The 24,689-nt window shown below is 44.0% G+C and overlaps 1 protein-coding gene across 1 annotated transcript in view; it reads right to left on the reverse strand.

Annotated features, from left to right (window-relative positions):
• VEGFD (vascular endothelial growth factor D) overlaps positions 1-24,689 on the reverse strand; it is a 102,958-nt gene that overhangs the window by 27,076 nt on the left and 51,193 nt on the right. Inside the window, exon 2 of the mRNA XM_044286755.1 lies at positions 19,886-20,087. Coding sequence (XP_044142690.1) covers positions 19,886-20,087 — 202 coding nt within the window. The remainder of the gene's footprint in view (positions 1-19,885; positions 20,088-24,689) is intronic.

A 24,689-nucleotide genomic window follows, 5' to 3' on the forward strand; every position in this document is an offset into this window, starting at 1 on the left:
TGCACACGCCTGTACACGGGGGCTCTGGATGTTTCTACTCCAGACTCAGTCCACTGCTTCCGCAGGTCCCCAAGGTCTGGAATCGGTCCTTCTCCACAATCTTCCTCAGGGTCTGGTCACCTCTTCTCGTTGTGCAGCGTTTTCTGCCACACTTTTTCCTTCCCACAGACTTCCCACTGAGGTGCCTTGATACAGCGCTCTGGGAACAGCCTATTCATTCAGAAATTTCTTTCTGTGTCTTACCCTCTTGCTTGAGGGTGTCAATGATGGCCTTCTGGACAGCAGTCAGGTCGGCAGTCTTACCCATGATTGCGGTTTGGAGTAATGAACCAGGCTGGGAGTTTTTAAAAGCCTCAGGAATCTTTTGCAGGTGTTTAGAGTTAATTAGTTGATTCAGATGATTAGGTTAATAGCTCGTTTAGAGAACCTTTTCATGATATGCTAATTTTTTGAGATAGGAATTTTGGGTTTTCATGAGCTGTATGCCAAAATCATCAATATTAAAACAATAAAAGGCTTGAACTACCTCAGTTGGTGTGTAATGAATCTAAGATATATGAAAGTCTAATGTTTATCAGTACATTACTGAAAATAATGAACTTTATCACAATATGCTAATTTTTTGAGAAGGACCTGTATGTATACCTTTGGGGGCAATTTTTTTTATCATTGCATTGTACTCTTTTTGAGCGCAGTCCTTTTTATCTGAACATAGCTGAGATGCTCTAGTAGCACCCTTTGGATTTTCTGTCTTTTCCGTCAGACCAGGAGCAGACAGACTCCTTATCTCTGCTCTCTGACCTGCTCCCTAAATGTGGCTTAAATAAGTGTTTATGACCTCTCACTAGTTTAGAGATAATGTTTATTAGATGACCGGCACAAAGTGAAAGTACCAGTCACACAGCTAGAAAAACAGTTAACGTGGCTGAATATTTTTAATAAAGGCCAATTGAATAAAAGATTTTTAGCCAAAAATGGTAACATGCAATCATTAAAAAATGCCTCTGAAGGGTACATGGCCTTTAACTAAGCACTATCAGGGTTGGATTACATTTACATACAGTACTTATGTTGAGTTTTAGCTTGGCTTCTCTTCTTGCACTGCCCTAGCTTTCTCTCTAAATACTTGGGCCAAGGCAGAGTGCCACCTCCTCCATCGAGCACCCAGGACACATGCCCCGCTAGCAGTCCCCTATCTACAATCCTCTCTATGGAAACACATTTGAGAGGTGTGCATTTCCATATAAGCAATGAGACTAATTTATCAATGTTTTTGAGCCTTTTCTGTAGTGTGATACATGGAAGAACATAGGCTTTTGTACCATTTTTTCAACAAGAAAAACTATATTGAAAAAAGTTGGTTTCAGAGTTGCCTGGAGTATTACTCATTTACTGAAACATTTCCGATTAGATGCTGTGTTGTTGTCTTTTTCTGCACCGCATTCATCAGCAGGACATGGTTGAATAGCCATGTTTAGGAATTATGTTTCAAGTACATAAAGAGAATGCAGTGAAACCGTAGAAGCAATGTCGGCCAGTTACATACTTTGGGCCTCTAGGCTCCTGAGGTGACTGGAGTTACAGGGGTTTTCCCAAGATTTAAACACAAGATAGGGAATAAATGTTTGATCAGTGAGGGTCTTGCTCCTGAGACCCTTATCAATCTCGAGAATGGTGGTCCCATGTCCCTGCCTCTCCATTGTTTTTTATGGACTGCCAAGCATTTACTCTTCCCTCCACATGGCTAGGACCACATGCATACTTATTTCCATGGCTACAAGGGCATACGTTGGTGGATTCCTTTAGTTGCTGCTTATGTTTGGTGGAAATAAATTTTCAGGCAAGCTGAAACGCTACCACAATCAAGAGGGGCCCATGTATGTAAGGCTACTTTCATATCTGCACTTTTGCTGTATGGTTCTGAGATCTGACACGAAATATCAAAACCACATCAAAATGCTTCCGTTATTACAATACAACCAGCTGCCTCTGTTCTGAAGGGATCCGGAAGATACATGATCCGGCACTAAAACCATTGGGGCGCCAGATCCGTTTTTTGTGTCCGAGGAACACAGATCCTGCACCGTTGACTTACATGGTTTGTGGAGCCAGATCTGGCTTCTTCAGTTTCCCATGCTACACACAAAAACACTGCTTGCAGAGGTTTCGTGTTCGTCATGGGAACACAACAAACCGGAACATAATGCATTCTGGTGTACTCCATTCCGGTTTGTTCAGTTTTGTCCCTATTGACAATAAATGGGTACAAAACTGAAGAGTTAGGCCTCATGCACACGACCGTTGTTTCATTCCGTGTCCGTTGTTCAGTTTTTCGTGATTTTCTGCAGACCCATTGACTTTCAACGGGTCCGTTAAAAACTCGGCTAATGCACCGTTTGTCATCCGCGTCCGTGGTTTGTCCATCCCAAAAATATAACCTGTCCTATTTTTTTCACGGAAAACGGTTCGCGGACCCATTCAAGTCAATGGGTCCATGAAAAAACGCGGAGGCACACAAGATTTTCCGCATCCGTTTTTTTCCTATCATTTGCATGGCAAACTTGACTTCATTTTTTTTTACTTTTCTTCATGTGTGGAGATCCTCCAAAAATAAAGAAAGACACACGGAAACAAAAACGGACATGGATCACGGAACCCCTTTTTGCGGAGCACAAAAAAATACTGTCGTGTGCATGAGGCCTTATGCTGCTGTTTTAAGACCCTGTGCCAGATCTGAAAACCAGACAGCACAACGCAGATGTGAAAGTAGCTTCAGAATTTTGGGCATCTCTGCTAAAATGTACTTGTTTAGTCGACCTTTATCTGATGTGTATGGTCAGCTTTAGGGTTTATGCACACATTTATATAACATTTTGTAGAGTTGCAATAGGACTGCGCCTGAGCCCCCTACTATTTCTCTATATGCATCCGATTTCAATCATGGCATGTGCCATCAAACCCCATTAGAGGAATTTGCCATTCCCCCTACTGCCAGTTTTCCTGGCATAAAAAGACCCAAACCTCCACGCCCATTTGCTTCCGATTTTGGCACAATTTATGGCAAGTCTACCTGAATAAAAATTGTTAAATGTGGACCAACTTGTTGATACATCAAGGGTATTCCCTAACATATACCTCTGACAAAAGCCTTTGAAGGTCGATCTTGTACAGGCATAAGAGAGACACGTTGACCCTTGTCTCCCATTGTAAAAATAATGATACCACGTGGTATACTTTTTAACTGTGTCCCTCTGTATTGGAAAGCTCAGCAGATTACGCTTTCCAATGTAATAAAAAAATAATGTATGCTGACCTACTGGTCCAGTTTATGCTAAAACTACGCTCCCAGGGTCTATGGATAGATTGAGAATTTGCACTGAAAAAAAGGGGCCAGAGTGTAAAACTTGTGGCAGCTGACTGCATGATTATTAACAAGGCACTGAAAACAGATAAGGAAATCGCTAGGAAACATTTGGAAGCCCTGTTTGGTTTTGCATTGGTTGTATTCCTCAAACATAGGAGTCATCCCAGCTAGAAAGGCCATTTAAAGTTAAAGCAAATAAAACAGATGCAAAATAAATGACTGGAAACAAATCCGAAAGAGCCAACATCAACATCTAAAGATGTAGGAGAAACTTAATGAGCATCCCCACTGATAGAGGCTGCAGTTTTATGAAGTGTGGCATGATAGACTTCTCTGGAGCCAGGCTGTAATAATTCTCCCTGCTGTGAGATCGTCTCTCCATGCCAGTACCTAATATACAGGGTCACCATCTCATGCCAACGTATTAAATATCTTTATATTCATGCTGACGAAATGTTGAGAAAAAGCCAAGGGGAAGAACTGCTATTGAAATGTTTTACTCTCACAGTTACATAAATCTATCTTTATGAAATATACCATCACATCTATGTAGGTAGACTAAAATTATCATTTAAAGGGGTATTCAGGTTGTTAAATGTTGTTTTAGCCCCAAATTTTTCATTTTCACAAGAAGTAATACTAGAAAAAGCACACCACCCCAATTTTTTTTTTTCTGAAGATACGACAACACCTCATTTAGTGATTGTATACTGTATGGGCACACTGCAGGGCTTAGAAGGAAAGGAGCGCCATTCGGCTTTTGGAGGGCAGATTTAGCTGGAATGATTTTCCGGTGCCATGTCACATTTGTAGAGATCCTTAGGTATCCCTACAGTGAAAACCCCCAATAAGTGAGCCCATTTTAGAAATATACCCCTCAAGTTATGTATCAAAGGGTAGAGTGAGCATTTTAACACTACAAGCCATCTGAGACACACTATGCCCCTTAAACTTGTTAGGCATGTTCTACTGGGTGAGGAAATGCCATAAATGTGTTGGATCATGTGATATTTTGTATAGAGCTGGTCGTTATGGGCGCGATGATACCAAATTCTTTCAGTAGTAAATTGCTTTATGGGGGAAGGGGAGCTTTTTTTACTTGAATTTTTTTTTTAACACTTTTTAATTTTGTTTTACTTTTTTTTTTGTCCCACTAGGGGACTTTAGAATTTGAGGGCCTGAACGCTGGTACAATGCAGTACAATACATCTTGTACTACACCGTAACTGTCAGTTTCACACTTACAGTTTGCTTACGGGCTGGGCTTCATAGGATTCCGTAACTGGCAGGCCCCAAGGCTTCTGACTGCAAAAGCAACCAATGGCAGCCCACGATCGCATCATGGGGAGCCAATGGGCTGAGAAGAGGAGCCTCTCCCTCTATAAACCCCTTGCGATGGTCAGCATTGACCTTCGCATCTAAGGGGTTAAACTGCTGGCATCTGAGTTCAGTAACAGCCATGGGCCCGTGCCCTGAATGAGCAAGCACAGCTTCTGTGCCTGCTCGATCACTGTGTTGTGAGTTTTAGGAACTCACTTCCCACTGTGCCCTCTTTAAGGAGTTATAAGGGCTGTCCAGGTTTTTAAAATTGCTGACCTATTAGATTGAGATTATATTGCTGGGGGACTGACTCCCGGCACCCCAGGTGATCAGCTGCTTGGAAGGGGTTAGGATGCTCTGGTGAGCGCTGCAGTCTCTTTATTGTTTACACCGGTTTATACACTTTTTATAGCTCCTTTGCTTGGTATAGCAGGTTTTTTGCCATCAGCTTAGTCCACTGTAGGCCTTCAGGGCTCATACACACGACCATTGGATGTTTTGCTGTCCGCAAATTGCAGATCCGCAAAACATGGCTACCGGTTGTGGGCATTCAGAATTTTGCAGAACGGAACCGCTGACCCCTAATAGAACAGTCCTATCTTTGTCCGTAATGCGGACAACAATATGACATGTTCTATATTTTTGCAGAACGTCCATGCGGAAATACAGACACGGAAAGCACACCTTGTCATTTCATTTTTTGTGGTCCCGTTGAAGTGAATGGTTCTGCATATGGGCTGCAAAAAAAAAAAATATGGAATGGACACGGAAACAAAATACATTCATGTGCATGAGCCCTAAGTAATATGGTCACTCAGTGTGTAAGGAACTAGACTGTTCTATATTTATTTCACATTGACTTCAGCAGCTCTCCCAGACTATCAGACCTAACCCAGGGTGCTCTGTGTCTAACAGATGATGCCTCTCTACATGCTATCTGCAGTTAGAATCGTTCCCATGGCCGTGTAGATCGCGCACATTTCGGTTCTCACGCTGTTGACAGACAATTAGCGGTTGCCGTCCAAGATGTGGTCTCGGCTAGATATGTGCACATTTTGGTAGATGGCATTTCTCGTGTGTCAACCATCAGAGAACACCACTTATCAGTCTGCAGACATTCTTCTGGTCAGATCATTAAAATCTCCTTTTAATGTCGCTTCCCCCAAATATAACTCAGAAAAAAAAAATTATCTACATGAAAGGATATGACCCCCAATGTCCTCATACATTATAAAGGAATTCTATTATGCATGAAGAGTATTGATCTATACGCGTACACATTCTCCGCATATTGTGTGTATGATTTCTAATATTGTTAAGGGCCCATTAACATGACCATGAGGGCTCCGTGCCCGTACTGTGGACCGCAAATCCATTGACTTCAATGGGTCCATGATCCGCAAACTACAGCCAAAGATAGGACATGTCCTATGTTTTGCGGAATGGAGGCACAAATCAGAAGCACTTCCGTGGCTATCAGGTCCGTGCCTCCATGGACCCATTCAAGTAACGGGATTCACACAGCCGATGCCCGTGCATTGCTGACTGCTTTTTGCTGTCTGCAGCGCAGGCGCGGCGACCATACTGTCGTGTGAATAGGCCCTAAAGGGGTTTTCTGGGCTCAAGATATTGGTGAATTATTCTCAAGACAGGACATCACTAACCGAATGGTGGGCGTCTGACACCCCACACTCCCACCAATTTGCTGTTCCTTGCGGCCTCGGGCATCGGATCGAGCACTTTTAATGGAGCCAGAAGCACAACTCAATTCAGAGTGTAGTGGCCATGACATGTTACTGCAGTTAGGTTCACATGAATCTCACCGCCACTATACATTTAGCGGAGCTAGTTCCGGTACCGGAAGCTGATCACTAGGAGTGTGTGATGTTGGACCACCATAGATATGATATTGATTACCTACTGTAGCCTGAGGATAACCAATGGATCAATGGTTTGTTCTACCCTGATTGTACTAGAAAATGAAGACCCAAGGGGATCTGCAAGGGTGTGCAAGACACCTGACTAGTATAGAGGTGACAAGAAAGAAAAATTTACATCCTTATAATAGATACTTTTTTACAGGCTCCATTGACTTCTTAGAGGCAGGGCCGGTGCTACCATAAGGCAGACCAAGCGGCCGCTTTAGGGCACACCCTGGGGGAGGGCGGAAAAATGTGACATGGAGGGGGAGAAATGTGACATGGGGGTCTGATGGCTGACATTGGGGGCTGATGGCTGGGGGATGATGTCTGACATGGGGTTCTGATCTGAGGGCTGATTAACATTGGGGGTCTGATTGCTGGTCTGACCTGAGGTGTAATGGAAAATATTTTTTTCTTATTATCCTCCTCTAAAACCTAGGTGTGTCTTAGAGGGCGAAAAATATGGTCCTTAAACCAGCCATTGTCTGAAGCAGAGAGAAGATACCAGGACCACAGAGAGGAGAAGCGTTGGGGGGTGCGGGGGGGGGGGGGGGGCGCCAAAATGTAGCTTTGGTTGTGTTGGCAAAAATCCTTGCATCGGTCCTGCTTAGAGGCCACTCTCATGTGGCTTGCAGTGAGGAATCCTTTAAAGGGAACCTGTCACCGGGATTGTGTGTATAGAGCTGAGGACATGGGCTGCTAGATGGCCGCTAGCACATCCGCAATACCCAGTCCCCATAGCTCTGTGTGCTTTTATTGTGTAAAAAAAAAAAATAACCTGAGATGAGTCCTGTCCCTGACTCATCTTACATACAGGACTCATCTCAGGTTAATTTGCATATGTATCAAATTGTTTTTTTACACAATAAAAGCACACAGAGCTATGGGGACTGGGTATTGCGGTTGTGCTAGCGGCCATCTAGCAAACCATGTCCCCAGCTATATACACAAAATACCGGTGACAGGTTCCCTTTAACTTGAATTACAGTATATAGCCTCTGCATGGAAACTCCTGGATGTGTGCGTTTCCCCATTAACTAACATTTAATCTGTATTTCAGATCAAAAATGCTAACTACACAGAAATGCAAAATACTGTCCTGTAGTCACGGACTAATTTTGGTCCCCGCTCCCTGTCTATATAGAGTTTAGTACGTTCATCCAAATTCAGATGGTCCATGTGTAGACAATTATTGTAGAGTGTTTCCTTGCATCGTGCAATTTAATTTCAGGTGGTGGCTTATTATTCAAAAAGAAAAATCTTGTTTTAGAGCCCTTGTTCTCAAAACTATGAGGCAGGCATGACTAGTGAGGTTCCCCCCAGGTGCTCCCGAGGTACAGCTGGGGAGGCACTTTTAATGGCGAACCAATCATTGATGTCGAAACTGTTTTTGTGCTTGTTTTAATCCTATACTGGATTCAGTAAACCATTTTAAAGACGATATATAGGTTATATTGGTGAGATCGGACTCTCCGCACCCCTGGTGATCATCTGTTTGGAGGGGATTACAATTCTTGGCTGAGTGCTGCAGTTTCTTACTTGTTTACACCAGTTTTACACTGGTTCGCACTGCACATGACTTACTTTTCGTAGTGGCTGTGCTTGGTATTGTAGCTTTTTCCCATTCACGGGAATAAAAGTACAAGGCCCCTGTGCAGTAAGAGTTTGTGGGTCCCTTGTTGCTCCACAATTGATACATGGAATATGTTGGGCTCACCATAAAGTGAGTCATAGTGTACCAAACGCTCTAGCAGAGTGTTCCCCCAGTGACTATAGCAGTCCTTACACAGCCTCTTACATACAATCTAGTACAGTGATCGTGAACCTTTTAGAGACCGAGTGCCCAAACTGCAACCCGAAACTCCTTTTTATTTATGCCAATACCTCAATTTAACCTGAATACTACAGTCCCACATAGTATAACTTCCATGTACTCTATCATTTAGCTATAATATCCTGCCTACATTCAGTGCGTGGCCTGTGCTGCTCATAGTGCGCTCTGTGCTGATGAATGGCAGGAAAAGTCTAAGGCATATTGGTACACCATAGACTTTTTCCAGAGTGCGGGTGCCCACAGAGAGGTTCGCCACCACTGATCTAGTATATAATAGGCCCACAATTCTTTGCTAATTACTACCAGAATATAGCTTGATAAGGGTTGGAGTTATGTTTTTATCTTACTATAGAGAAAGCAGAAAAAAGGCTGGCACTGCTATTCATAAATTTGGTGCTACTACACTCAGGGCGGACTGGCCATAGACCCTACAGGGAAATTTCACAGTGGGCCGATGCTCAGTGGGGCACCTGAGCCCTCCTCACTTTAAGTTCCCAGTCCATTCCTGACTACACTCATAAAGAACAATGTAAGGACCATAAAAAGAAGGGTGTGAAATTAGTAAAGAGCACACAAGAATAAATGTAATCACAAAGGTCACAAAACAGGGCTTTCAGACTTTTTTGGCTCATCTATGCAAACATTTTGTGATATTCTGCATTTTTACATTACTCCATTTCTTAACAGTGGTTGGGAAAGTGGACATGGTTAGCTTGTCCAACTGACTTAAGCCAGATATATCAAGTAGAAGCAAAAATTGTTACTGCATTATAAAAGCAACAAGGACTACAAGTAGCAGCACCCTGCCATGTGCAAAGACACATAAATAACGGTAAACTGCATCACTGCTATAGTTACTGTTCAGGGTTTAGGAGAACCACTGAACATATCCCCAAGCTTTCTCAGACGAGTCATACGGACACAGATTATGCATAAAGATACTGATTAGTAGACAAATGGTACAAACATAATCAGCATCAAACTGGACATAAAGGTAGGGAACAGTGCTGACCTAGTCTCACCTGACCACTGTCCCTACCTGCTGGGAATGTCTGTCCTAAACAGCAGCCCCAAACTGGTTGACAATCCCTTTGCTGGCTGAGTGCAGGGAGTAGGGTAACCACTTGATTCACGCCATAAAGCCAGACATTCCAGGCCATGCCAATGGCTCAGATAAAGCTCCTGACTCAGATAAGGCACGACCCCGTTTCTGGCAAAAGGAAAAAAAGAAAAGAACTGGAAGACGTGAAGGTCAGGGAAACATAAACCCTACATGAACACAGAGAGCATGCAAGTCACAGGAAACAGTTCACACACACCCAAAGAAGGCCTGCAGCCAGCACGTGCAACACAAGCAATCAGCACACCCGGGACACGTCAACTGCAGCCAACCCATAGTGAACCGCACTGTGACAGTTACTACCCGTATATGAAAATTTAAAAGCTCTTTGCGCACATTTTTGATCAAAATTGCGCCAGGCCCATCAGCGAAAACAAGACAGGGTGGCAGGCCCACTTCTGCCATGAAGCGAGATGAGGATGTTGCCTCAGGCGGCAGCGAACCTGCTTCTGAAGGGGGGGGGGGAGCCTCTGGCTCCCATCCCTGCCATTCAACCTTATAGGCTCATAGGCCTCTTAGTCTATGAAGCAGTAGAACGACACAGGCGGTCACGATGACATCACCATTTCATTGCACCGCTCATGACCTGGCACTGCAGGTTGCGGCGATGTCACGCAGAAACTTAGGCCACAGGCAGGAAGATACCCGTGGCCTGTATCGCAGACGGCGGCAGAAAATATATTAGCCACAAGTAAGTATACTACATGGGGAATACAGGGGAGTAGAGCAGGGACAGCATTATATAAACTAGGCGTTATACTATGGGGAAACATTATATATACTGGTGGTGTTATGGGGGCACTTAAAGATGGAATACAGGCGGAGAGCATTATATTGCCATGGTATAATTTTTGTATGATCCCTAAACAAGGAATCTAACCATCTTGTCTACAAAGTTCCAACTCTTGAAATGTAGTCTAGTGGGCAAGAGAATAAGAAGAGATTTGAGTTTTCATCTGATCCCAAATGGCAGAAGACTCAGTTTATTACGAAAAACCTGGGTGTCATCCTTACAACCTAAAAATACAAATGAGCTAATAGGATTGTGCCGTCTTTTAACTAAGAGTGATTTATATATCCTCATAGTATGTGTCTGGATGCAATTAGGATACGGAAAAACCAAGGCAATTATACTTTCAGAAGGGGGAGGGCTGGTGAGAGCATTATACATCCTAGCTTTATGGGGGCATTATATATAAAAGCCCTACAGGAGAGCATTGTACTACAAGGAGCATTATAATACAAGCCAGGCCACTGCAGGGGGAATTATAATACAGGCTGGAGCACTACTGGGGACCCAGTATAATACAGGCTGGAGCACTACTGGGGGCCCATTATAATACAGGCTGGAGCACCATAAGGGGCATTAGAATACAGGGGGCATTATACATATGGGCACTAAAGGGGGGCACATAATATGTACTGGCACTACAGAGGGCATTATAATACAGGATACACTACAGTGGTCATTGTAACTACGGCGGGTACTTCTTTGGGGCTTTAAAGATAGAGGGACTACTACAGGGGGCATTATAAATGCTGTACTTGTGCCACTATAGGGGGTATTATTACTAAGGGGGCTCTAAACTGGTGGCTTATAGAGGGGCCTTGGTACTGCTGGGGGCACTATAGAGGGGTTATTATTAACCCCTTAACGCGCAGCGGCGTACATGTACGGCATAACTGGACGTGACTTAACGCCCAGCGCCGTACATGTACAGAACGCTGATCGGGCGGGTGCAGGAGCTGCGCCGGACCCCTGCTGTATGCGCTGGCATCAGTGAAATCACCGATGCCGGCGCATTAACCCCTGCACGCCGTGGTCAGCGCTGACCGCGGCACGTGCGATGTCTGTGCAGGGAGGAAACAGCCATCGGGTCCCTGCGCTGCTGTGACGGAGACCGAATGGCAGGTAAGGCAGCCCGATGCCTTCCTTAGGCATTGTGGCTGCCTTCCGGGAGAGCCTGTGAGATCCAGCCCCCTGGATCTCAAAGGCAAGCAGGCTCTAAGTGTATTACAGTCTGTAATACACTTACAGCCAATGCATTACAATACAGAAGTATTGTGATGCATTGTAAAGGGGATCAGATCCCAAAAGTTGAAGTCCCAGAGTGGGACAAAAAAATAAAGAGGAAAAAAAGTTTAAAAAAGAAAGTTTTCCCCCAAAAATTTAAAGTTTCAAGTTAAAAAAAGTGTATTTTTCCCAAAATAAAGTAAAAAAAAAAAAAAAATCGTAATAAAATAGGGAAAAAAAGAAAAGTACACATATTAGGTATCACTGTGTCCGTATCTACCGGCTCTATAAAAATATCACATGACCTTACCCCTTAGGTGAACACCGACAAAAAAATAAAAATAAAAACTATGCAAAAAAAAACATTTTTGGTCACCTTACATCACAAAAAGTGTAATAGCAAGCGATCAAAAAGTCATATGCACCCCAAAATAGTGCCAATGAAACCGTCATCTTATCCCGCAAAAATCATACCCTACCTAAGACAATCGACCAAAAGCTGAAAAAACTATGGCTCTCAGACTATGGAGACACTAAAACTAGAGTTGAGCGGACACCTGTGCACACATACTGCTCCACTATGTCGTACGTTTCCGTGATGTCCACGATCCAATTGGATATCTTCTCTATCAAGTTTCAATGTTCTTTTATGCACCTACCATGGTGATCACGGGTGGCGGGGAATCAGGGTTCCAGGCCGAAGTGGGAGCCTGAGAAAGGGATACCACATCCAAGGGATGTCATTGGATGAAATTAAATGTAATCGAGTGGAAATGTGGGACAAAGTATTGAAGCTTAAGCTTCCAAGTTAAAGAGGACCTTTCACCCAAAAACATGTATAGAAACAGTTACATTACCTAATAGTGTGGCCCCCAGTGATGTATTTCCGATTATAAATTTTTCAGAGGACCCCCCTTTCGTCTGCTGTGGTCTCCGGTAGTTCTGGCGCCTCATATGCTAATGATTTGCGAGAACTTGAGCTTTTACACATCCCGAGGTGTGCGCCATCTTGAAGTCCCCGGCGGAGAGGATCGCAACGGCGGCATAGGCGGCAGCAGCAGCATCCTGTTGAGCTCCTTCTCCCTGGCTAAGAGCGCGGCGCTCTGATTGGATGCGCTCTTAGCCAGGGAGAAGAAAACTGCGCCCTGTACAAATTCTAGTCACCGCCTACTCGAACCAAATCGCCTCATTTAGCATATGAGATGCCAGATCTAACGGAGACCACAGCGGACGAAAGCGGGGGTCCTCTGAAAAAATATTAATCGGAAATACATCACTGGGGGCCGCACTGTTAGGTAATGTGACTGTTTCTATACATGTTTTTTGGTGAAAGGTCCTCTTTAAGGAGGGGGCGTGCGGCAATTACCCACAATAAATAACAATACAGGACTCTTAAGATGTCCTGTTATTGCAATAATTAATGAAAAATTATAGGGAATGTCACTGGGGTATTTAGGATTTGGAAACGTTAGCCAGGAGAGGCCCTGTTGCCGCTTTGTTGACTCTGAATAACTTCTGCCTGGTCGCATGTCCCTGTGACGTCCACGATCCATTTGGATATCTTCTTTCGATGTTCTTTTATGCACCTACCATGGTGATCACGGGTGGCGGGGAATCAGGGTTCCAGGCTGAAGTGGGAGCCTGAGAAAGGGAGACCTCACCCAAGGGAGGTCAATGGCTGCAATGGGATGAAGCGGAAATGTGGGACAAGTTATAAAAGCTGAGGTTTTTCATTGCCAGAAATGGGTTAATGTAACCCACCAATGGAACAGATTATTTATAAAAATTTCGGTCCCTGTCACCTATTCAGAGCAGGGGTTTATTTATGGCAAAAATTGTAAAATGTCAACCCAAGAATGTAACAGAAAAATTAATGAAATTTATTAATCTGTCTACTAGGTAGAGCAGGGGTCTATAACAGCCAAAAATTGTTGAATGTCACCCGAAAATGTAACATAAAAATTAGTGAAATTTAACAGACAAATAAAATACGTACAAGTAAAAAAAACTTGATTTATGAGGTGGTGGTCCATATGGAGTAGGAGTTTGAGGAGGAGGTGGTGGAGGTCCATATGGAGTAGGAGTTTGAGGAGGTGGTTTTTGGTTTTATTTTATTTATTTATTTTTAAATTAGGGTAAACCCCAAAAGAGTGGGAAATATCAAAAATACAACAATGAGCAATTGCGCTGTAGTATAACAATGGCTGGGTAAGGCCGGTATACATGTCTATTCTGCAAAAGGTACGGACGATTCCTGTGGGATCCATGCCTGGTTCATTTTAATGAACGTGAGCTTGTTCACATTGGCTGTGGACAGGCGGCTGCCCTTGTCTGTGATAGCGCCTCCTGCCGTGCTAAACACACATTCAGGCGTAAAGTGCAAGCTCAGGCCATGTGCCCAATTTGGAGACCCAGAAGTTTAAGGGGGCAGACCCGTCATTCAGTATGTGTAGGCGTGTGCACACATACTGCTCCACCATGTTGCTGAAATGCTGTCTCCTGCTAAGACGTTCCGTATCAGCTGGTGGTGCTGGTTGTTGTGGCGTGCTGACAAAGCTTTTCCACATTTTGGCCATGCTAACCCTGCCTTCTGAGGTGCTGGCGGTGCCCCAGCTGCGTTAGCGACCTCTTCCTCCTCCTCTGCCTTCGTCTTGTGCTTCCACTGTGCCCCCGCTGTCAGGTGGGAATGCCACCAGCAGCGCGTCTACTAGCGTGCGCTTGTACGATCACGCTCCAGTGAGGGAATTGAGGACGGTACATTGTCCTTGTAACGGGGATCCAGCAGCGTGGCCACCCAGTAATCAGTTAGTATGTGGGCAACTCGGCGGTCGTTGCGGAGACACTGCAGCATTAAATCGCTCATGTGTGCCAGGCTGCCCAGAGGCAACGAAAAGCTGTCCTCTGTGGGAGGTGTATCGTCTGTGTCCTCTGTATCTGCCCAGCCACGCACCAATGATGGCCATGAGCTGGTCTGGGTGCCACCCTGCTGTGAACATGGTTCCTCCTCCTCATCTTCCACCTCGTCATCCTCCAGGACTGTGCCCTGGCTGGACAATTGTGTACCTGGGCAGGAACCCACCCTCGGAGAATGACTGGCCAGAAACCCTATAAAATTATCCCTCTTCCTTCTCCTCCTCCTGTGCCAAATCCTCTTCCATCATCGTGAGCAGGGTTTTTTCAAGGAGGCATAGAAGTGGGATAGTAATGCTGAGAGCAGCGTTATCGGCACTGGCCATGTTGGTAAGGTACTCGAAACAGCGCAACAAGGAACACAGGTCTCGCATGGAGGCCCAGTAATTGGTGGTGAAGTGGTGCTGTTCCGCAGAGCGACTCTCCCATGCGTGCTGCCATTGAAACTCCACTATCGCATGCTCCTGCTCGCACAGTCTGGCCAGCATGTACAAGGTGGAGTTCCACCTTGTGGGCACGTCACATTTGAGGCGGTGAGCGGGAAGGCCGAAGTTACGCTGCAGGCTGACAGGCGAGCAGCAGCAGGGGGAGAACGCTGAAAGCGCGCACAGACGGCCCGCACTTCATGCAGCAGCTCTGAGATATCAGAGTAATTTTTAAAGAATCTCTGCACTGCCAAATTCAGCACATGCGCCAGGCAAGGGATGTGCGTCAAACCGGCTAGTCCCAGAGCTGCTACGAGATTTTACCCATTATCGCACACCACTAGGCCGGGCTTGAGGCTCACTGGCACCAAACACTCATCGGTCTGTTGTTCAAGGCCTGTCCACAGCTCCTGCGCGGTTTGGGGTTTGTCCCCCAAACAGATACGTTTTAAAACTGCCTGCTGTCGTTTACCCATGGCTGTGCTGAAGTTGGTGGTGAAGGTGTTACGCTCACCGGATGAGGAGCCGGTAGAGGATGAGGAAGCGGAGTAGAAGGAGGAAGCAACAGGAGGCAAACTAAAGCGCCCTGCAATCCTCGGTGGTGGAAGGACATGCGCCAAACTGTTATCCGCCTCAGGCCCAGCCGCCACTGCATTTACCCAGTGTGCTGTTATGGAGATATAACGTCCCTGACCGTGCTTACTGATCCATGTATCCGTAGTGAGGTGCACCTTGCCACAGATGGCGTTGCGCAGTGCACACCTGATTTTGTCCCCCACTTGGTTGTGCAAGGAAAAGATGGCTCTCCTGGAAAAGTAGTGGCGCTTGGGCACGACGTACTGTGGGACAGCCAGCGCCATAAGGCCTTTTAAACTCTCTGTCTCCACCAGACGGAATAACAGCATTTCAAAGGCCAGGGATTTTAAAATGCTGGCATTTAGGGCCAGGGATCATGGGTGGGCAGGGGGGTACTTCCTCTTCCACTCCAGTGTTTGGGAGATGGAGAGCTGAACGCTTCCGTGGGACATTGTGGAGATGCTTGGTGACCCAGGTGGTGGTGTTGCTGGCAGATCCTCTGTTTGCGGGGTGGCAGGTGGCACTGTCACCCCAGAGGTGGATGAAGAGGCCGAGACTGCAGCAGAAGATGAAGCAGGAGGAGCCAGAGACCTTTCTTGGTTTTTGAGGTGTCTACTCCACTGCAGCTCTGCTTTGCACTTAGATACCTGGTCATGCAGGTTGTGCTCAGGTTGAGAACGTTTATGCTTCGCTTCAGGCTCTGATTGCACAGCGTGCAAACCACTCGTGTCTTGTCATCAGCACATTGTCTGAAGAACTGCCACGCCAGGGAACTCCTTGGAGCTGGCTTTGGTGTGCTCGGTCCCTTGCTGCTGTGGGCAGTAGCAGGCGTACTGTCTAGGAGACGGCCACTCCGCTTTTGCACCCTGCTCCCTCTTCTGCTGTGCTGGTGGCTCTGTGCGACCACCGCCTCTTCCGCCAACCTACACAGGTCACTCGAATGACCTTGATTCCATGTGGGGTCAAGAACCTCATCGTTCTCCACATCATCTTCCACCCAGTCTTCACCCCTGCCCTCCTTGTCGGTCTGCACACTTTCGAAAGCCCCAGCAGTTGGCACCTGTGTTTCGTCATCATCCGAAACGTGCTGCGATGGTCCTCCGATGTACTCATCTTGAAACATAAGTGGTTGGGCATCGGTGCACTCAATCTCTTCCACTCCTGGGTCAGGGCTAGGTAGATGGCCCTGGGAAACCCTGCTAACAGAGTCATCAAAAAGCAGAAAAGACTGCTGCATGACTTGGGGCTCAGACTGCTAGGCTGACTTGCAAGGGGGTGAGGTGAAAGACTGATGAACATCGGCTGCAGGTGCCAACTCTGATCTTTCAGCAGGAGACTGGGTGGGAGACAATGTGAAGGAACTGGAGGCACTGTCAGCAACCCAATCTACTATGGCCTGTTCTGGCCTCACCATTCGTAGAGCCGCATTAGGCCCGACCAAATACCGCTGAAGGTTCTGTCACCTACTTGCTCCTGAAGAAGGCGTTTCACTTGTGCGTGTAGCTGGCACAGATCGACCACGTCCTCTCCCTGCAACAGGAGCTCCGCCAGCAGCACGACGACCGGGCCACATCCCTTATTTGACGCTCTCCTCATATTTCTCAAATTTAGGATCTTGCCCAAAATGGGTGTTTTTTTTATAACAGAATAGAACAACAGTATCTAACGCATGTATCTCACAATGACAGATGCAGCAAAGGCTGCAAAATTTAGTTTTTTGCCCTGAATAGGTGTTTTTTTAATAGCAGAATAGAACAACAGTATCTAAAGGGTGTATCTCACACGTACAGATGCAGATAAGGCCACAAATTAATATTTTTACCCAAAATGGGTGTTTATTTAATACCAGAATAGCACAGCAGTATTTAAAGGGTGTATGTCACAATGACAGATGCAGCAAAGGCTGCAAAATATTTTTTTTGCCCTAAATGGGTGTTTTTTTAATAGCAGAATATGACAGCAGTATATAACGATTGAATTTCACACGTACAGATGCAGACAAGGCCGCAAATAAAGTATTTTGCCAAAAATTGGTGTTTTTTTACTAACAGAATATGACAGCAGTATATAACGCTTGAATTTCACACGTACAAGTTGATCCAGAGGAAGGCAAAAAAAAAAAAAAAAAACCCTGTGAGGTAGAAGCCGATTTTCCCCACTTTAGGGGAATAAAAATTCCTTCCCGACTCCAATCAGGCAATCAGAATAACTCCCTGGATCAACGACTCCTCTCTAGTAGCTATTGTGTAAAATATAAATACATCAAAAAAAATTATATATGTTAGGCATCGCCGCGTCCGTAACAACTTGCTCTATAAAAATACCACCTGTCAGATGAACATTGTGAATAACAAAAAATTAAAACAGTGCCTCAAAAAGTGTAATATAGAGCAACCAAAAGTCATATATACCCTAAAATAGTACCAACAAAACTGCCACCTTATCCAGTAGTTTCCAAAATTGGGTCTTTTTTTAGAGTTTCTACTCTAGGAGTGCATCAGGGGGTCTTCGAATGTGACAGGGCAGCTTAAAATTATCCCAGTGAAATCTGCCTTCCAAAAATCATATGGCGTTCCTTTCCGTCTGCACCCTGCCGTGTGCCCGTACAGCAGTTTACAACTACATATGGAGTGTTTCTGTAAACTACAGAATCAGGGCAATAAATATTGAGTTTTGTTTGGCTGTTAACCCTTGCTTTGTTAGTGGAAAAAATGGATTAAAATGGAAAATCTGCCCAAAAAGTGAAATTCTGAAATTTCATCTCCATTTTCCATTAATTCTTGTGGAACACCTAAATGGTGAACAAAGTTTGTAAAATCAGTTTTGAATACCTTGACAGGTGTAGTTTCGAAAATGGGGTCATTTTTGGGTGGCTTCTATCATGTATTCATCAGGTACTTTCACACTGGCGGCAGGGGAGTCCAGAAGGCTGTTCCAGTGGGTGAACAGCCGGTCGGATCCATCCTGCCGCTAGTTCACGTGTGCCCCCGGACTGCCGCTATGTCCCCATTGACTATAATGGGGGCTGGGGCGGAGTTCCAGCAGGATGAGTCCCTGTATAGCATTATTATTTCCGCGGTATAGTGTTTGTGCTCATTGGGGAGCACAGCAGACACAGTATTGGGGGTAGCACCAGGATGACCATGTTGGGGCACCAGAAGCAGAGTCAGGATGACCATGTTGGGGCACCAGAAGCGGAGTATGATGGAAAAGTGAGGAAACTAAGATGTCTGTGTGTTAAACTTTACAGAGACGAGATGCACCTGAAAGATGTCATCATGGTGGTCTGCTTCTAATCGAAGCAGAAGATGAGAAATGAGAACATCTACATCAGGGAGGACATCACGGGTAGGTATGTGGTGCTATATTTTCCTGTATCTGTGATAGCACTGTATGTAATCAACCATGCATGCATCTACCATATGTCTATAACAATAGGACTAGGGAGGGGTTGGACTGAGAATTTGGCATGGGTTGGGGGGGTGGTCGCCATTAGGCTAGTAAGATGCCGAATGTTGGAGAATTACAAGAGAGGGCTTAATCAGTTGCACATGCATATTGTTATTAGATATGGGCTCCTGGAATCAGAGAGCAATATATCATAACTTACTAAGTTGGGAGAACCTGTGTAAATGATAAAAGTCACAATGTGTATCATGCTAAGTTTTATGGTCGTTCTATAGTTTATTGAGCTGAGTTTGGGTCTACCACCATATTGCCCTGTAATTTCATATTGATGCCATTGGTTACAATAATTGAAAAGGTTACTGTCTCTGTAGGTTTTGTTTATCCTCATACAAGTATAAACATATTTGCTAATGTGTAACTTTGCATTATGCAATAATTAAAGGTTATGAACACCTTCGGGTGCAATTTTTAATGATTTTTTTTAATGATTTTTTGATTAATTGGTTTTCATTTAAAATTTGCAGCAGTTTTTGCCATACAGGGTTAAAAGGGATTTTATATTGATGACCTATCCTCAGGATAGGTCATCAATATCAGATCGTCAGGGGTCTGACACTCCCGCTGATCAGCTGTTTGACGAGTAAGTGACACTCAGTTGAACTGTCAGCAAGATACTCTGCGATCCGGTAGACCAAAAATGTTGCACATTTGAGGGAGAGATCAGCAGCTAGAACAACAAGAGACTGGAGGTGGGACTTGGACAACCTCAGACTCTTTGCATATAGGCACTGTAGCTAAACTGAAGTCACAAATCTGGCCTAATGGATATGAGCTAAAAAGCCAGGGACCAAAAGCAAAGGAAAATAAAAAGCAGGTAACAACCACTTATAGGTGACCTATATAGCATTTTGAGGTCTTGATTGGACATAGTAGGGGACAACCCTTTAAATTAATTTTTATGTTAGTGATTTACAATACACTGTATCATGTACCTTTTAGTATTTCAATGTCATAGAATGCTGCAGCAAATCTGGTTGAGCGGTGGGGCCCTGACCTGGTGTCAGTGCTGATGTAGGACTTAAGTTTTGACCGACATCTCCATAACTTCAACTCTCTGGGATGAGTGATGCGTAGCAGCTCTTCAAGGTTTGCAGCCGATCTGATCCTCTGTTCTAACTCACTCTGCGTCACTCCCTACGAGGAACAACATAGTTATTCGTCAGGTATTGGTACCCATTAGCAATGCTCAATTATTGATATGCTTTGAAGGTTGTGGTAGTCCACACATATTATTAATAAGGTCCCACTACAGTCAAATACTGAGTCACAAAAAATTCCAATGACACAAAAATGTAATTTACTTTAATTTACAGCAAATTATTTCCATAAATCCCTTTTTCAAAGCATATTTCCAGGAACACATTCCAAAATATACAGGGCATCTGGTCCACTTTAACATTCTCCTGATGCTCTCCTTGTGAAAACATGTGTACTGATAAACAACAGGAATAGCCTTACACAATAGTCTTCCAAAAATACTTTAATGCTGGAGGTTAGTCAGTCGGCACTTGCATGCAAGATATTATACAGTTAGTGTAATTTACAGCCAGTAAAGAGGGGGAGAAGGCGAACATGTATTAAATGGGCCATCTGATTAAAGGGGTTGTCCCATTAAGACAACTTATCTTCTAGCCATAGAATAGGGAATAAGTGTCTGATCTGCGGGTTCCAACTGCTGGAACAAAAATTGAGCTCTGTACTGCTGCTCCATTCTACTCTTTAAGGCTGCCAGAAATATCGGAACTCTAGTACTCAGCTATCTCCAGCAGTCCCATAGAGTTGAATGGAACAGTAGACTGCCACGCCATTCAAACAGGGAGCATGTGCTCCTGTTCTTCTGATCAGCCGAGGTCCCAGAGCTAAGAGCCCTACTGATAAGACACTTATTCCCTATCCGTTTATCCAATAGGGTATCTGACAAGCTTTCTATTAATCAATTCTTAAAGGCTATGTACACCTTTAGAGTCAATTTTTGTTTATGATTGCGTCTTACTCATTTTTGGCTAAAAATCATACTTTCAATTGGACTTTATTAAAAATATTGAGCCATTCTGTCACAAAGTGTGAACTATTTTTCTAACTGTATGACTGGTACTTTCACTTTGTGCCGGTCATCTAATAACCCTTATCTCTAAACTACTAAGAGGTCATAGACACTTATTTAAGCCACATTCTTATCAGTAAGATAAGAACTGAGCTATAATGAGCGCAGGGGGCAGAAATAAGGTGCCTGTCTTCTCCCCAGATGACGGAAAAGACAGAAAATCCATTGGCTGCTACTAGAGCATCTCAGCTCTGTACAGAAAAAAGGATTCTGTATTTTTAATAAAGAGCAATTGAAATAAACAAGTACAATGCAATAATAAAGCCTTTAAAGAAAAGGGAAGTTGTTATCTGCTGGCAATAGCAGCTGCTTGGAGAATGTGGTACAGAGTGAGAACAGCCTCCGAGCAGTCGTATGAGAGGTCTCAGCCCTGTCTCTGTCCTCCATTTGTTAAGCCACAGCTAGCAATGGGCCTCATTTCCTCCATGGGCCCCATAGCAGTTACCTATGCTGCTTCCATGGTACGGTAGGTACATCACAGTGCCTGAAATATGTTTATTTTTTTAGATTAAATCTTAATATTCTATATTTTCTTTCATTCTGACTATATTATTAGTTTACATGTTTGAACCATTGGACTATATTGAAGTACATAGAACATAGGGCAATGGGCACAAATGAAACCAATAAAATCTTATTCACTTTAGTAAGATATTCGGAGCTGCATGCTAGCACATTATTCATTATTAAAGTGACTTATGTAATTACCAAACGTTAGAAATGTCTACATTTGTGAGCTGTGCAGACGTTCTGCTCCAAATTTCTATTTTGATCATAAGTAAGGTAGAAAGGATATAGAAATCTCCCCTGGTGTAGCAAGCATTTACATTATAACAGAGCAATGAGGCAGATTTTGTCACGAGTTGGAGGTCCCAGGAGAGACCACCGCGTCGTTAAGCAATAAACAAACGGAACTCAGGTACAGACACACAAGAGTTTATTGCACAAACAAAAACCAGGGAAGGCAGCACAGACAAAACATGAGCTCTATGTACCGTCAGCACAGTGGGAGAAAACCCCCACTGCGCCACTGTCTAGTAATACTCCAGAGGGGCATGACTAAGCAACTCCTGGTATTCACTAGGGCCCCAGATGGTAGGGTTAGGCTTTGCAGCAGGAAGTTGCCAGGGTCCACTCTGGAGCGTGAACTAGACAGTGACAGCAAGAGCGAACGGACAACAGGTACCAGAAGGTACCGACGGCACATAGGCACACATAACAAAGACAGGCAAATACAAGCAGGCAACTAATAACACAAGCAGGAGTACATAGCAAGGAAACAGGAGTGACAATGAGCAGAGGAGGACTAGCTCCACCAGTAGTAAACTGCATGGCCTTACCCACGGCACTCTGCTGCAAAGAGAGGTGCAGCAAGGGCTTGCTGAATAGAGACATGAATACACACAAGGTAACAAACATAACTGGCAGAACACATACAGAAACACAGGAAAGAGGACATCAATTAACAAGTAGGGAAACCCACAGAGCACAGACAGACACAGATCCCATGGGTCAGCAGCATGGGAGACAAAGTACAAACAAGGAGCAGGACAAGACAACACACACCAGGAGAGCTGACCCAGAACTGAGGAAACCTCAGCCTTATATACAGGTTCCATGGGTGCAGCAGAGAGGCCACACCCATGGAGCAGACAGAGAGGATTAACTCCTAATAGGAACACAGGGGAGTTAACCCATACAGAACCACAAATAACACACAGAAACGAAACTTCAGCGAGGAGCGCCGAACGAGCAAGGACGGAAGGTCACAGCCAGAGATAGTGGCTGTGACAGATTTACTACTGAAAATGCACCAATTTTTGTTACATGATAGGTAACAAATAAAAAATATATGTCATGCTTTGCACCTCATTTATGAACCCCTTACTGCTTCTTCCAACAAGGAGGTGTGGGTTTGCGGGAAAGGGACGTAGCTTAAAAAGGTTATCCAATGAGTAATGTAAAAAATGAAAATCACACATCATACAGTACATGGCAATCTCTTTCTAACAAAGCTAGAACCAGCCCTGTACCTCACATGGATCCAGAGATCTCCACATTCATTGCTCAAGTTCCTCTGCTAGATTTATTTCAAGCTGGCAGCTCAGGGGACATTCAATTTCTTAGGGGTGTGTCCTTTCTGCTGTAGCTGGTGGCAGTTTAAGGATGGGCAAACAGTAGGTGTTGATTTCAGTGATTAACTCAATGGCTATATTACATTTTTAATTACATGCAATTACAAAAGTATTCAGATCCAGGTGCTGCTTTGAAAAATGCAGAATATTTTTCATAGGCCAACCCCTTTAAGTGCACCTCCATGCGCCAACATTTTGTCCCATTTCTAGAGTAAAACTATGCCAACTTATACAGTAAGTGGCCTAAACATAGATAGTCTAAAGTTGTCTGCCACATTTATCAGACTGTATCAGCCACTGTGATAAATCTGGCACAGTTTTGGACCGTCTATTTTTACACCTTCTTATTGTTAGACAGCATTAGCAATCTCCTCTGTCTTCTAAAAATAGGATAAACGTTTGGTGCAAAGACTTTTTTTGGCTTAAGGATAAAGTTTTGATGCACAGACAGAATTCTGGTGTAAGATTTAACATTCTCCTAACTTATAAAGGTCCAAGCTCCAGAATAGAAAATTTGTCTAAAATTATAACTCTGATTCATATTCTTAGACTGCAAAGCGTAATCATTAGTAAATCTGCCCCAATTAGTAGTTGCACGGAAATAAAAAGTTTGCTTTGGGCATTATCTTCTGGTTCCTGGCTTTTAGTTACCATCCCCTAATTGAATAAATTATATTCCATTACTGGGGAAAAGTGTGTGGTACAAAGTTTTTATGAATAGGAATTGTAGACAATGTAAGATGTATCATTACAAAAGCAACCTAAAAAATGTAATTGTCACTAAGGGTCTCAATAGCCCATGGCAGGCCCAGTATTTTATACGTTAGACACCATTCCAAGGGGTAACAAGTATAAATGGCTAAAATTAAACCCCCCATGGCTTACAGCTACTGTAAAAAGAGCAATAAAAGACAAAAAGAGGGAATTTAAAAAATACTAATCTGAGGGTTCAGCTGTAGCGTTTGAAGATTACAAAGGGCTTAATAAAATCTGCAAAAAGGAGTTAAAATTAGCAAAGATACAAAACAGCAGGTAGCAAAAGAAAGCAAAACAAATCCCAAAAAGTTTTTTAAATATATAAATGCTAAAAAACCTAGGTCTGAGCAGGTAGGATCCCTAAATAATGGTAAAGGGGGGGTAGTCATTGAAGATAAGGAAAGGGCAGAGTTCCTAAATAAGTTTTTTAGGTCTGTATATACAAAAAAGGAGAAAGAGGAGCTAAGATCTGTGGCGTCGGGGTTGTTAGCACATCAAGTGATATACTCAATTGGCTAACTTATATGGTCCAAAAGAGAAGTTAAATAGGGTAAATGTGAACAAAACTCTGGGTCCAGATGGATTACACCCAAGAGTGCTTAAAGAGCTCTGTTCAGTCATTGTTGTGCCCCTGTTTATAATTTTTAAGGATTCTCTAGGGACTGGTACAGTGCCAAGTGACTGGCGCAAGGCAAATGTGGTGCCCATATTAAAAAAAAGGATCAAGGTCCTCCACAGGTA

The sequence above is a fragment of the Bufo gargarizans genome, chromosome 3 (genome assembly GCF_014858855.1).
Source record: "Bufo gargarizans isolate SCDJY-AF-19 chromosome 3, ASM1485885v1, whole genome shotgun sequence".
Classification (NCBI taxonomy): domain Eukaryota; kingdom Metazoa; phylum Chordata; class Amphibia; order Anura; family Bufonidae; genus Bufo; species Bufo gargarizans.